Below are 15,044 nucleotides of genomic sequence, written 5' to 3'. Positions count from 1 at the left end.
GTACACGGTAACCGGCAACCAGGCATATAGTCTCAGTGTCACATACACAGTAACCGGGCAGTTCAGAACTCCCATGTTCAGTTTTTGTCTTCCAGTGTTGCCTTCATCCCCACCCCTCCCCTGACTGTACTTTAAAAAAAAATTATATTCAATAATCCCTACCATTCCGGAGCCCTATACTTGGCAGCGCACAGACTTGGAATGAACTTTGGTGACCCCAACGGGTACTCACAATATGATGCACACGCACAGGTTCACTGACTGGTCACGATGGTGACCCCGACAAGATGCTTGTATGACTTTCCTTTTTTTCAGCAAGTGACAGCACTGGACAAATATTGATTTATTTGCATTCCTGTTACCGTGTACGTAGACACTGAGACTAGGTGCCCGGTTACCGTGTACGTAGATACTAAGACTACATGCCCGGTCACCGTGTACGTAGACACTCTGAAACTAATTTAAAGATCTGACTGAGCCTACATACATTGCCTACATGAAATGGCTGATACTGATTGATACCGGTGCCAGTAATGGTGGATATTCCTATTTCCGTTACTGACCTGTATCTGTTACTGTTAGGAACTTTGAGGTTTTTTTTGGTTCCGCTTCAACAAATTCTTTTACCAACACACACGCTATCAACTATTCTCTGTGCAGTTGAACAATGTAAAAAAAGAGGTGTGATATAAAAGGGTAGGGGGCATTGTTCACAGTTATTAGGTATATTCTCTGATAATCAGTGATACTTTACTCTGTTTTAAAAGTGTTAAATTATTCTTTTCCAAAGGTCCAAAGCCAAAATTAAATTAGTATGCTAAAATAAAAACGGTACATATTCATAAACATTATAATACAAGAGACTGAGGTGTGTATACTTGAATCAAGGGAAGGAGTTCCACAGAGGTGCAGCCAACCAACAACACACAGAAGAGGGGAATTTTGAGCGGGATATCCTAACCAACCGCTAACCCTAATCGATAACCCTAAACCCTAACCCAAACTCTTGTAGTTTACTCAGTGGACCTTGTCACGGTAAGTGCCGGCCCTCTGCGGAACTCCTCCCGAATCAACAAGGGTAGAGGACTTATTCATAGTAATTTATAATTTATTTGTCTTTCTACTTTCATTGTGTAATTTTTATCCTGTTTTCTCCGAAAATTTCTGACCATGATGTATTGGAAGTGAAATGAACTTCTTTTGACAATTACCTGGGTCCTGTGAAATTTCTTCCTGTTTAAAAATTATATATTTGTCAGTCACTGTAGTCAGGAGCATTAAAACACAGTGAAGATGCATCATCCTCAGGGTGACCATGTGAACAGTGGTAGAAGAAAAAACGACCTTGGTCAATCTAGATCCTCGGGGACAAAGGTCTGTCTGTGTAGCCAATGAGCTTTAAAAAATGTTTACTTCAGTAGGCTGCATGCAGTCAATCCATTCATCTAGTGCCCTTGATTTTCAAAAACCGATACAGGAATCTCTGGTGGAGGTTTTCGTCATAAGTTTCATATTTTTTCCCCTTCACAGATTAGAAGTCTATCCAGAAAAGATGTTGGCCTCAAGCAGATTTAGCCGTTGTATTTGTGCTCGGACCTTACGACAGAAAGGTTTTCATCAGAGATGTGTCCCTGCTCAAGCTCTTACCTCCGTGCACCCAGCTCAAAAGCATTCAGCACGTTTTTATGCGTCGTCTTCAAATTCTGAGGTGGTGGGAAAAGGTCAAGGAGATGTGTCACCTCACCCTCAGGCTAGTGAAATGGGAGAATATGCACCGACAGGAAAGAAGCCAATTTTGGATCAGCCAATCGCTAAATCCTTGTACTTAGGGAAACTGGATCCAGTGAGTGTATAGTTTTATTGTGATTTTATTTTGTTTACAGATTATCTTGTATAAATTATTTACCTCTTTCAGTGCCTATCTACTTGACAGTCTACCGTATGTCGTGCCCGATGGACCATGGTCTACCCCAATCTAGGTGGTCTACCGAGTCCCGCCTAATTGGCAACCTTGGGTCAGCCTGTGCTGTAAGGTAGCGGTAAAAACAGCAAGAGACCAGGCACTGGGTGCATTTAGATCAAAGATGGTGATGTTTACAATTGCAATATGTGGGTGATTGCTTCATTTGATAGCAGTAAAGAGATGATTCACAAGTAAGCAGCGACAGCACCAAGCCTGTATAAATGCAAAGGAAAAAATTTTGTAAATTGCAACCACCAAAACATTAAATGTCCTTTAAATGCTTCAAGTGACAGTTCCAAACCTGTATAAAAAGACAGTCTGGTAAAAAGGTTATCAGACTGGTCTGTTGGTAGACTCGTGTAGAACATTAATTGCAGTAGGCTGCCAAGTAGAACATATATAAACATTGCAGTGGACTGCCAAGTAGAACATGTATAAACATTGCAGTAGACTGCCAAGTAGAACATGTATAAACATTGCAGTAGACTGCCAAGTAGAACATAACATTGTATTAGACTGCCAAGTAGAACAGTTGCCAGGCTTGCACGGTGGTACACCGTCAAGTTGTAGAACAGAGACGTCACAGTAGACCGTCATCCCTGTTTACTTCTTTGAGAGTGTCGTCAGCAGACTTACTTAATCATGCCATTATCTGGGGGATAATGTGTATTTAACATTTAACACCAATTTTCAAATGATCTTGTGGAGAGCGCGATTTGTAAAACAGATGTAGTAATTTTTGTAGTTAAATTTGTTTGTTTGCTGTATTGTTACATTTTGTATGTAATGACTCTGATTTTTTTGTTTCTTTTACTAAGTGGGGTTTGCATATAATTTATATGATGATATTTTTGTAAAACTTTGTTCTTTTGTTTTTTCAGAAATTTCTTGTGTATCCAGAGATCAGCAAAGAAGAGTTTGATGAGTTGAACGAGCTTGTTGTTCCAATTGAAAAATTCTTTGATAATCGTAAGTTCCTTACAAACAAGAGATGAGATGTAAACTAATGTTCTGAGATTGGGGAGTGAGGTGGGGTTTAGTTTGTGTTAGTATTATGTACAGTTATCATCTGTGTGATTGTATGCTTTTGAATTGAATAAAAGTTGGGGCTTCGCAGATATACTATTTAAAATAAGTTGAGTACCATACGTATTTTTGAAGTTGTTTCATGTTTTTGTGTTAAACTTTTAGCTGAATATTCTTTATCTCTAGTAAACAAGTTGATATTGTTTTTTGTGTTGGTTATTTAAGTTCTGATTTTATGTCTTATTTAAATTTAATGATAAAGCAAGAGACACAGTTTAAGCCTCTTTATTTGTGAAGAAATTGACCTATCTGAGAAACTGATTTTGCTTAAAATAAAATGTATATCAATAGAAATGATGATTGTTCACATTATAGTATTTTAGTGATTGCCTAAAAGCATAAAACTGCTATAAATCCAGCTTGAAAAACTCTATTCAGCTTTGGTTTGCTTGACTTGGACTCCTTTCTTTTAATGTTTCTCCTACATTTCTCTCTTCAGTTGACTCAAAGTCTATTGATGTGAACGCAAAAATTCCGGATGAGACTCTACAACAAATAAAAGACCTCGGTTTGTTTGGACTTCAGGTTCCAGAAGAGTTTGGTAGGTTTTTGTTTTAATCTGTGTTTTCTTTATAAGTCAAAGCCCATAATACCGCCTACCTTGGGACGAGCATGAAGTTTGCGTTACTGCAGGGCTGGCAGTACAACAAGGTTTTCCTGTCTTCTGTTAAAAATACGCGTAGCACCGACTGCCCAACATCAAAGGAAATTGTTTACCCATCACTAGCTCTGTCATTTAGACTTGAGCGTGGGTCCTCACTTAATAAAAGCCCCATGGGCATTCTAAAGCCTGTAAGTTATTGGGCTGATATCTAGCGGACTAGATATTTTGCTGGGGGCCGAGATGGCTGGCGAGATTCCTTAAAAATTTCTCCAGGCGACTTAGAAATTTAATTCCATTTTTAAAAAAAGATTGACCAAGGCCTAAAAGTGATAGCATTTGCAAAATCAGTGCATCAAATTTAGTGAGATTCATGCGGGAAGTGACATTTGATACTGAATAACAGTTATATTTTACTTTAATTGTACTCTTTTACATTACACATTGTATTGTGTTCGCTAGTGACACACTATAACAAGGCAAAATGGGGAGGTGGGATAGATGGGGAGGGAGCCAATCTGTTAAAAGCGTTTGATCCTGACCTAGGTCTAGCTTGTAGAGACTTGTGTGTGAAAGATTGTCCACTGAGTGGATGCGCTGTGTGTGGCCTTGTGTGTACTGTGTATTTCTGTCGGCCAGTTCGCTGGCGGTACAACGGGTAAATTGACAGTAGTTTAATGAGGACTGTACTACTGAGACAGATGGCGGATGGCGATGTAAAAACGCAAATACTATTATTATTTAGGGGATTCTTTTTGTATATTGACAAAACCTGGCGTAAGCAGGGCTGGCGGTACAAGGGGCGGACGGTACAACAAGGTTTGATTGCATTATGGATAATTGACATTGTGTTCTGTTTTTTTTTTCTCGTATATAATGTATCTCTTTTTTCCTTATTGATACCTTATATTTGTCAGTCGAATTTTCCAAGACGGCCACTCATTGTCTGGCTTTGACTGGTGGATATCTTTGAGAGTGTCATTTTATAGAAAAATGCAAGGGGTAAAGTGGTTGTTTGTTAAGGTGATTGTTTTGGACAGGTGGCCATTAGAGCTGGTTCGACTGCATATGTACACATTTGTTCAGTACTTACTTACTTTTACTCTTTCATCCTCTGTTACCATTAAGCGTCGAGGGGAGATGCAGTTTTCTATGGTAGGCCAGCTCCGCAGCTCTTTCACTTGTGATGTTATGTTTTCTTAGGGTTTCCTTGACACCCTCGATCCCCCTTTTGCGTGGCCTTCTTCCCTTATAGCCTGAGTGCTTGGTTTTGTAGGCTCTCGAGGCTGGCTGTTGTATGAATACTTAAGACAGTGTTGTTGGTTTTTTTTAAGAGTAGCTGAGGTTTCGATACTTATTTATGAAAAGATATATGATTGAGGGGAAATTATGTCTTTAGTTGACTTACGTACATGACAGAAGTAATATTGTCTCTGTCCCCTCAGGTGGGCTTAACCTGAATGCTACGGCCTATGCACGAGTTGGTGAGGTAACGGCACGAGATGGAGCTATTGCCGTGACTCTGGCAGCTCATCAGGCTATCGGATACATGGTGAATAGAGCTGGTTGGGTATTTTTTTTCAATTTCAACCTTTTCCTGTTCGACCCAATTGAATCGGGTGGACGTGTTGCCCGTTTCTCCCGTAGGATTTCTTTAACCCTATCCGTACGCCTTGGGGTCATTTTGTACCCCGAGGGTTGTATTCTTCACATTTTAGAATACTTCTAGCACGAAGATCTCTTTGAAACTTTCAGCATTTCTAAATAAAAATCATTTTGACAGGCTGCTATGCAAAGTGGAGGGATCGGATTAACGAGTAAATTTCCTCTTTGGAAAGTGGTAGTACAGAGTTCCCCACTTCGTATGGATACGATAGTAAAACATGACGTACTGTTAGGGTTAATGATAAGATTAGGATGGTAAAAACAGACCACTAACATTAACCTGTAGCGTAGTTGTTGTTTTTTTTCTAGTGAGGAAAATGCTAGCCGTTTTTAGCAGTGGGAATTTACTCCATCGTCAACTAAGCCACCTTTCCTTGGTTCTATTGTTTGAGCCATTTGATGGAAAACACATGTAATGGGGAGATGATGACAGGCTGAAAAACATTTTAAGCAGTGACAGGGCTTTTCTTTACTTGTTTTTTATTTATTTAATTAGATGCAACATTCTTGTAACGAAAAACAAAACAAAACAAAAAAAACGATGGTCAGTGGTAAGATATTTTTCAGCAGGTCCTCATCCCCTGGAATGGTCTTCATTGATGTTCGTTTGAAAGCCATTTCTCTTTAGTTTTGGATAGGGATTGGGTTTGAATTTTGTCTGGCAGAGCGTTTTGATGAAATTATATTTTGTGAAAATTCTTAATCTATTGATGGCATTCATCTTCTTGAACACTCAAGGGAAAATTTCCTCCTGTTGTATGGTTTTGACCTTGTCATATTGTTTTTCTGGAATGTTTGTTCAATAGTGTGTTTGGAGGACACAACTGGTAGGTCTCACTTCTTTTCTTTTCCTCTGTTGATTCTCTTTGTCTTGCTTTTTTTCTGTTATCAAGTTGATTTGCTTCTGTTTACTCAAGCAAAATCTATCTGTTCAGGGCATTCTCCTCGTTGGCAATGATGATCAGAAGCAGAAATACCTGCCCAGGCTGGCCTCAGGGGAGCACACAGCCGCCTTTTGTCTCACAGAACCCTCCAGGTACTTCCTACTTGTGATGTGTTTACTGACGTCACTGGTGTGGGATTTTAGTAATTAATTACTTTCCCTCAGTTTCAACATTCTCTCGAAACCGAAAATACCACTAAACTGAAGTAAATCCGGCTGCCCGGCAGATTTTGGGTTTAGGGGATCTCCACTGTATTTGGCAAAATTTTCTCAAGGATTTTATGTTAAAACCAAGAGTAAAGGGCCTGAAGTTTGTCAGTGCTTTTGTGCCTCTTCTTTGGTTCCATTAATATTTTCCACCAAAGACAAATAACTCCTCATGTATTGAGATGAGAAGTCCTTTTGATTAGAAACAATGGTGTGGGGGTGTAAAAAATAAACAAGTTCACTTGTAGAAATCTCACATGTCAGGGTGAATTTGTCATGGTCTCATGAGTTTTTTATGATTAGGAGCAATGGTGGGAGGAAGAGCATAAGAGAGCTCACAAGTAGAAAACTCTTGTGAAAGTGTTTTGGGGTGGTCTTTTCTTTACATTTTTTCCACTATGGCTTCTCTCATTATGTTTCAACGTGTGTTTCCTTCAGTGGGAGTGATGCTGCATCCATTCAGACCCGGGCCACGCTGTCTGAGGATGGCAAAACTTGGACTCTGAATGGAGGGAAGATCTGGATATCTAACGGAGGAATCGCTGACGTGTTCACCGTGTTTGCCAAGACTGAGGTGACAACCCCCGAGGTGAGGAGGAAGTTATTTTTTAAACGCTTTATTGCCACGTGGAGCATTTCTGCTCCGTTGAAAATTTCCCCTTTCAGTCACTCAGCGAATCGATGTGCCATACCCCAGAAGTCCAGTCCAGTTGCTTGGTGCTGTTCAAACCAAGTTAAAGCTGTATAACAGCTGTGCACTATCCACACTCCTATATGGAGCTGAATGCTGGAGGATGACTGATCATGACCATGCCAAGCTATCTTCCTTTCATACTACCAGCTTACGCCAAATCCTCAGAATCTTCTGGCCGACAAGATCTCGAACGCAGATCTGTTACGTAAATGTAGGCAAGAGGACATGACCACCATTATAAAAAGGAGAAGATGGAGATGGATTGGACATGTTCTGAGAAGAGAACCAGACTCTATTGTGAAGACTGCCTTCCACTGGACACCCGAAGGACGTCGCAAAAGGGGCAGACCCAAAGTAACCTGGAGACGCACAGTAGAGACTGAAATGAAGTCCTTTAATCATTCGTGGGGAACGCTGACCAAGATGGCCCAAAACAGGTAGAGCTGGAGATCTTTTGTTGCTGTCCTAAACGCCAGATGGCGTAATGGGTAGTAAGTAAGTAAAGTTCTGTTCCATGTAGCCTGGCAACGTGTGGTCTGCCGAAAACTGGTGATTGCAAGGGAATTTTCACTCCCCTAGCGGCTTGACCAGATTGTGATTTGTATACTGTTTGCTGTACAACTATAAAATGTTTAAAGCAATCCTCATTTGTTAGAAAGCCAATCCTTTGGGGGGGGGGGGGGGGGGGGGGGCTGTCATGATCTAGAGGTTACTGTGTTTGCCTCTCATTTAGTAGGTCCCAGTTTCTAAACCTGACAGCAATGGAAAATTGTCTTTTCTAAAATGTTCTCCTTTCACCTCCTTTCCTGCTCTCTAACTATGTTCTGTCATCTGCTTTCGTCTCCATTTTCTCCCCCTCCTCTGGGCTCCTATCTCTTTCTGCAGCATTTCTACTGCTACCCCTTGGCTCCTTCTTACTGCTGTCTTTCAGCCACATCCCTGATCTTAGGGTAGGTAAGATCTAGCACCTAGCCTTCTCGGATAAGGGCGAAAATATCGGAGGGCCTGTGTGCAAGTTGTTCACCTTAATGGTCCCTTGGTGGTCCAAAATCGATAAGAGTAGGGTTCAGCTGCCACCCGAGCAAATTCAAAATTAATTCCTACCTGACTGAAAAATGTTAAATGTGTCCCACGCACTCATATGACCGTATGCAGTTGCGAGTGCTGTAAAACACTCACAAAACGAACAAATCCTTCTTGCTCAGAGAAACATATCTGTTGCGAGCGCCGTAAAACCTCTACTAAAACTAAAACAAAACTAAAACATATCTTGGTTTTGGTCCTTTTAGCCAGAAAGGGGGAGAATGAAATGTCTCAAGGATGCTCATATGCAAACACATTCACATCTTCACGCATACACATATTCCTAAATACTATGCTGTATGAACATCACTGTATGTGCAGATTCTGAATATCCACTTGGTCTCTGTGAGTGCAGGATGTGTTTATATATATATATATATATAAGTGTGCTTATGTTTGTGTGTCTGTGTGTGCATTTCATGTGTGCATGTGTGTCCTTTCATATGTGATGAACTCATTTCTCTGGTTTTAATTGCTTGTGACCAGGGTGAGACCAAAGACAAAGTGACTGCCTTCATTGTGGAGCGAGCCTTTGGAGGAGTGACCAGTGGGAAGCCTGAGGACAAGATGGGCATTCGGGGATCCAACAGTAAGATCTTTTCTCTCTTTGGCATTTAGCGGTTCAACAGGAGGTTCTTTTCTGTTTTTGGCTTTGAGGGATCTAGCAGTAGGTCTTGTCTTGTTTTAGTAGAGGGGAATCTAACTGTAAGTTCTTTTCTGTTTTTTTTATAATTCAGGGATCCAACAGTGTGGGTGGTTGGCTGGTGCTCTGGTGTGGTTTGCGTCTTTCTTTCCTATCAAACATCAATCATCCTATCTCTTTTCCTTTTTTGTGTGTGTTATTCTTTTGTAACACCTCTAATCTTCGGCACTTATATGACCTTATTGTTTTGCAAGTGCCGTAAAACTCTTACTTTAAAAAAAATAGGAGATTCAACAGTGGGTACATTTCTGTTTATGACTTCCAGCAATTCAAAAGAAGGTTCTTCTCAGTAGGTTATTTTCTGTTTATCTCTTTCAGAGATTTGACAGTAGGCCTTTTCTTGTTTTAGTGTTAATGGATTCAACAGTGGGTAGGCCCACTTTCTGTTTTTTCCCATGAGTTTGAAGTTGATTCAGATGTTCAACAGAGCTGTTTCTCTAATCAACTGTAAGCTTAAAGGTTTGAATGAGGTAGTAAGATGAATCTTGTGCGGCCAGCTGAGTTTGTAGACATATTTCCAGAACTACACAGTAACTAGTGACTAGTTAGTTCAAGGAATCTTGAACTGACAACTTTTTAGAAACGTATTTTCAACAATTTCTTCACTGGCCTCTGTGGTGTAATCGTTATACTCTGCATGCAATATTTGTGCATGCAGAAGTTACTTCTATTAGCGAGAGGGGAAGTTTGTTTTTTTAGTCAGTGATGTCTGTCTTCTGGGATGTCGTATCCTGCTCAATGAAATGAGGGCTGAAGAAGGAGGTTTCCTAAATTATCTTAATTGTGTTCAAGGGTGCATGCAATACAATATTTTTATAATTATAATTTGTAATTCCCTCAATTCACAGCCACTGAAGTGCACTTTGACAACACTCCTGTGCCAGCAGAAAATGTTTTGGGAGAAGTTGGCCAAGGTTTCAAGGTAAATATGTTTTGTTCAGTCTTTTTTTCAAGTCATATTATAATGACAATTTTTTATCTGGAAGATACAAGTTTTTGTCTTCGTTTTCACTTGAGATATTCCGTCTATATTGCTTTGATTGCTTCTTCAAGTCAGTCCAGTTAGTTGTTAAAACTGAGATAATTTTTACATTTTAGGATTTCAATGTTTCAGATTTCAGTGAATGTTTTTATTTCATCTTTGTCTAGTCCAGTAAATTGTTAAAAATAGGGATGATTTTTATATTAACGATTTCTATGTTTCAGCTTGCAATGAATATCTTGAACAGTGGCCGCTTCAGTATGGGCAGTGGTGGTGCTGGAATCCTCAAGAAACTGATCGGTAGGTTCTCTTTTCTGGAGACTTTACTAACTTTATTTTTACTTTATCCTTTCTTTGGGTCCTCATTCCAATTTCCCGGTCCAATCTTCTGTCTTGAAGTACTGAAGTTTCAGTTATTATTTAAGCTTGAGCTTGGAACACAATGATTAATCAATTGAGTTAGAATTATTGTTTAGCTCGTTATTATTAGATAATTAAGCAGAAGTTATTATAGAGCTTGACTTCACTTTTGAAAAACATTGATTTGTGAATTATGGCGCTGTATGCTTACTCTCTTCTCTGTCTGCCATTTTCTATAGGCTGGACAGCAGAGCACGCCACAAGCAGGTCACAGTTTGGAAAGAAACTGACTGAGTTTGGCCTTATTCAGGTTGGTTACTCTGGGAAATACCCTCAGTTTATTCAAATAGATTTTTTTCTGTCACTGTTTGGGGGGACAAAGACATAGGCACGATTTAGTGATTTCGAGAAATGTTAGTTTTAACGTATGGAACTTTATACCTTCCCAAGGATGTAAAATTATCTCCCTTCATTTTAACATAAGGCGTGGCGTTTCTCTCCCTTGAAAATGTATGTCAGGAGGCCCTCATGGACCATAATTCAAAAATTTTTTACCCTTGTAACTCTGCTTTTTTTCCAAGTGGGTCTTCATTTGTGTTTTTTAAGTCAGTTATTTGTTATCAGGTGATAATTAGATTTTGTTCTCAGGTTGACTAATCAAAATACACTCTTGGTGAAACATAAAATGATTGAAACATACAGACTTTCTGGGTTTCTTTTAAAGCTTTGACAAGCATAGGAATATTTAAAAGATGTCATCTTTTGACCAAACTAGCCTGCAGGTTCTAATGTTTACGTTGATTCTTAGTCTAGGTGTAATTTCCTAAGTTTCTTTAACAGTGAGAAAGAAGAGTTCATTTTGTGTCATAAAAAGTCACATGCCAGTAACCCGAGTGACACTGGCATCTGTGGTGTAGCTGTTAAGTGTTTCCCTATAACACACACGGTAGACTTGAATTCAATTCCTGCATGGGGACAATTTTTATTAGGTATCTCAGTCTTTCTGCTGGAACGTTTTGTCTTTCTCTCTCATCCTGGGACTGTAGGGCAGGCAGGGTCAAAGCCCACCTCCTGAATGATCTTAATAGTGTCAATAGGGTTATAATGCATCTAAAACATCCTATCAAACATCTGTCATCCTTATCTCTCTTCCTTCTTTTTTGTGTTTGTTACTCTCTTGTAACACCTCTAATCTTCTGCACTTGTATGTCCTTATTGTGTTGCAAGTGCCGTAAGACTCTTATTAAAACAAAATAATACACCTAAATTTATAATCCAGTGAATTTTGTTTGGGGCTGTGATGATTAAATTGCTGTTTTTCTCCTTGTGGGAAGGTGAAAAGAAAATGAAGTTGAGAATCATTTCTGTTTCTGGTTCGCTGTACGACGTGTTTTTCATTTTGTCTTACAGGAAAAGTTTGCCAAGGTGGCCGTGACGGTATATGCTATGGAAAGTATGGCTTACCTGACTTCCTGCGTGCTGGACTCGTATGACAACCCTGACATGTCTGTGGAGGCGGCCATGGTCAAGGTCAGTTGCTTTTTATATATATATATATTTTTTTTTCTGTTTCTTTTTCTTCTCTTCCTCCTTTTTCTTCTTTTTCTCCTCCTGATCCTCGTTATCCTCCTTCTGTTCCTCCTGCTCGTCCTTCTCCTTTCCCCCCTCCTTTTCTTTTGCCCCCCTCTTCCTTCTCCTCTTGCTCCCTTTCCTCTTCTTCCTTCTCCTTTCCCCCCTCCTTTTCCTTCTCCTCCTCTTCCTTCTCCTCTTGCTCCCCTTTCTCCTCTTCCTTCTTCTCTTGCTCCCCTTCCTCCTTTTCCTTCTCCTCTTGCCCCCTTTCCTCCTTCTCCTCATCTTCTTCTTGCTCCATATGTTCCTCCTCTTCTTCCTCACAGTGTGTGGTGTTTATATTCATAATTAATGTCAAACATGTGTCTGTGACACAGTGTTTAGGTGGGTGGTCACTAGGGTGTGCCTTTGAGCAAGACACGATAACTTTGGCTCAAAAACAGAATGTTGTATGGTAGCGTGATAATCAGAAATGGTACGTGTGGGCATGTGTGTGTGCATATTTGTAATTTTGTGTTTGTATAGAAAAAAAAAATGGCCTTTTTGGATTTTTTTATAGTGTTTGTTTTTGGAGCGGTTGTTTTTTGTTTGCGTAAAGCTTTTTTGAAATCAACTTTGTAGGTAGAAGCCACAAGATATGATATACTATGTATAGAGGGTCTTTGTGATTAGATAATTATCTTGATTGGCCATGACAGATTGGATGGAAGCAGCTTATCTTTTAAATTATACTAGCTGGGCCCCCTTTCGATGAAAGGAATGATCGGTGCTTTGACATCAACTAAAAGTCATTGGCCTACTATATTTACACTTTACTGGAATTGGGAAATAAATCCTGAGAGATGCAAAAAAATGAGAAGGTCTAGATCTATACTCTCTAAACATAATGCGCCTCGCGAAATATCACTTCTGGATTTTCTCAAATTACAGAGACAGAAGCGTCGGCCTACAAAAGCGATCAGCGAAATAAAGAAATTTAGCTTTCTGCTGCAAAACTATCTCAAAACTGAAAAAACCAAGGACGTCATGATCTGGAGAATATTTATTATTTTTTTTGCGAAAACCGTATGTCGATCGATGCAGCCATTAAAAAGCCTTTTGAATAGCAAAATTCGGCCACTACAAATAGATAATAGATAAATTGCATCAATTGGGATATAAAACATTGACAGTCAATTTTTTTTCATTGTGCGACTTGTTAATGAGCACATTTTGTTTGTCCTCCTGGACTGACAGATCTTCAGCTCAGAGGCCAGCTGGAACTGTGCCTCCGAGTGTCTGCAGGTGCTGGGTGGCCTTGGGTACATGAGAGACTACCCCTACGAGCGCTACGTGCGGGACGCTCGCATTATGCTTATCTTCGAGGGAACCAATGAGATCCTCCGACTCTTTGTGGCCCTGAATGGTGTGCAGTATGCTGGCAAGACCTTGAAGGAACTGGTCAAGTGAGTTCTGTTTCGGAGAAATTTAATAATCAGTTGTAGTTGTAGTAAAAGTTATATGGCACTTGCAATGCAAATAAGTCATGTGCTGAAACTAGATAGTAACATACAGAAAAAGAACAAGGGGAAATGACGACAGATGTTGGGAAAGAAGGAGCAAACCACTCATGAGCGCCTTCCAATCACCCCCTTGAATGTTTTAAAAGAATGGGAAATGATCAGTTTAAATGCCACGAATTTTCAAATAAATGTCTTTATTGGAAAATCTTGTTATGAAGAGCTCAGTTTCAATGGTCAAAACTCATATTGTTCATCTTAAGTAGCTGCACACCTCAAATAATAAAATGCCATTAGGTTCTTACTTGAGCAAGTGGGCACACTTAAATATATAATTTCCTGACTGGGTCATTAATTATTTTTGGTGTATTTTGTACTACCATCAGTTCATTTAAGAAAAATCTTAGTCTACAGGGGTTGAGATGATTGCTTATTATTTTCCCCAAAGTTCTGCCTTTTGAGAGGGGGTAAAATACTGAGAAATTTTTTTTTTGTCGGTGATCAAGGGGTCAAAAAGTCTTTGTTTACAACTCTTTTTAAAGACGTTGCCTCTGTGGTTTCTGTCTCTTTGTCATATGTTTCCCCCCATTACTACTTGAGTGTTATCTATTCAGTGTGCTACTTTTTAGTCACACAAAATTCTGACTCATTATAGACAGAAGTGTGGGTGGTTGGCGGGTGCTCTGGTGTGGTTTGCTTCTTCTTTCCTATGGAACATCTATCTTTCTTATCTCCCCTTCTTCTTTTTTATGTTTGTTACTCTCTTGTAACACCTCTAATCTTCTGGCGCTCATATGACCTCATGCAGTTGCGAGCGCCGTAAAACTTCTACTAAAAGTAAACTAAACTGGACAAGAAGTGGTCCTTAAGACGTACTGAAACTCTACATGTAGCCCCACTTCTTTACTTTACTTTCTAACAGTTATTTCTGTCGGTCTTTCTTGTTCCTAACATAATATGACCCGTCATGAACAACAAGTCCCCGTCCAACATGAATTTCTAGAACTGTAGGGCAGACATATGTGCCAATGATAGGTTGTACTTTTTTGCTTTCCCATTGTTTATTCTGTCTGTCTGTCTGTCTTAGTTTTTCAAGGTGGGTGGTTGGCGGGTGCTCTGGTGTGGTTTGCTTCTTCTTTCCTGTCAAACATCTATAGTTCTTATCTCTCCTCCTTTTTTGTGTTTGTTACTCTCTTGTAACACCTCTAATCTTCGGCACTTATTTGACCTTATTGTGTTGCAAGTGCTGTAAAACTCTTTACTAAAACTAAACCTAAATAGTTTTTCCCAGACAAAGTGAATGTTGCTGTGTCAATTTGCTTCTCTTTCCTCAAATAAACAAACAAAGAGACAAGCAGACCTTGTGCTATTGAAGCTAGAGAGGTGAGCAGAATAAGTCTGATTCCCTGTAAGTACTTCTCTGTTGACACCCACCCCTTGGCGTTCATATGACCTTATGCAGTTGCGAGTGCCGTAAAACCCTCTACTAAAAAAAAACAACTAAGAGACTGTGTGTCTTGTCCTCAGGAAGCTGCGTAACCCCCTGAACAACCCAGGCCTCATGCTCAAGACGGCCTGGAGGAAGACCAAGGGTCAGTCGGTCATCGGAGCCAAGGAGATGCAGCTTCACACTGACGTGCACCCAGAGCTGGAGGTCAGTTGTTTTTTTGTGTTTTTTTTTGGGGGGGG

General features: G+C 39.9%; 1 protein-coding gene across 2 annotated transcripts in view; it reads left to right on the top strand.

Moving 5' to 3' along the window:
* Window positions 1-15,044, top strand: part of LOC101859168 (complex I assembly factor ACAD9, mitochondrial) — a 24,987-nt gene that overhangs the window by 1,631 nt on the left and 8,312 nt on the right. The window contains exons 2-14 of one of the 2 annotated variants that reach the window (XM_035969518.1): window positions 1,534-1,843; window positions 2,845-2,932; window positions 3,489-3,590; window positions 5,096-5,202; window positions 6,251-6,351; window positions 6,904-7,054; window positions 8,729-8,831; window positions 9,794-9,867; window positions 10,152-10,227; window positions 10,527-10,597; window positions 11,698-11,817; window positions 13,093-13,301; window positions 14,883-15,009. In XM_035969518.1, coding sequence (XP_035825411.1) covers window positions 1,553-1,843; window positions 2,845-2,932; window positions 3,489-3,590; window positions 5,096-5,202; window positions 6,251-6,351; window positions 6,904-7,054; window positions 8,729-8,831; window positions 9,794-9,867; window positions 10,152-10,227; window positions 10,527-10,597; window positions 11,698-11,817; window positions 13,093-13,301; window positions 14,883-15,009 — 1,620 coding nt within the window. In that variant the 5' untranslated portion in view covers window positions 1,534-1,552. Of the gene's footprint in view, window positions 1-1,530; window positions 1,844-2,844; window positions 2,933-3,488; window positions 3,591-5,095; window positions 5,203-6,250; window positions 6,352-6,903; window positions 7,055-8,728; window positions 8,832-9,793; window positions 9,868-10,151; window positions 10,228-10,526; window positions 10,598-11,697; window positions 11,818-13,092; window positions 13,302-14,882; window positions 15,010-15,044 lie in introns of both variants that reach the window. The other variant, XM_005097314.2, reaches the window with a different exon arrangement.

The sequence above is a fragment of the Aplysia californica genome, unplaced genomic scaffold (genome assembly GCF_000002075.1).
Source record: "Aplysia californica isolate F4 #8 unplaced genomic scaffold, AplCal3.0 scaffold00152, whole genome shotgun sequence".
In the NCBI taxonomy this organism is placed as follows: domain Eukaryota; kingdom Metazoa; phylum Mollusca; class Gastropoda; order Aplysiida; family Aplysiidae; genus Aplysia; species Aplysia californica.
The sequence above is the reverse complement of the archived record's forward strand: the minus strand, read 5'-3'. Positions and strand labels throughout refer to the sequence as shown.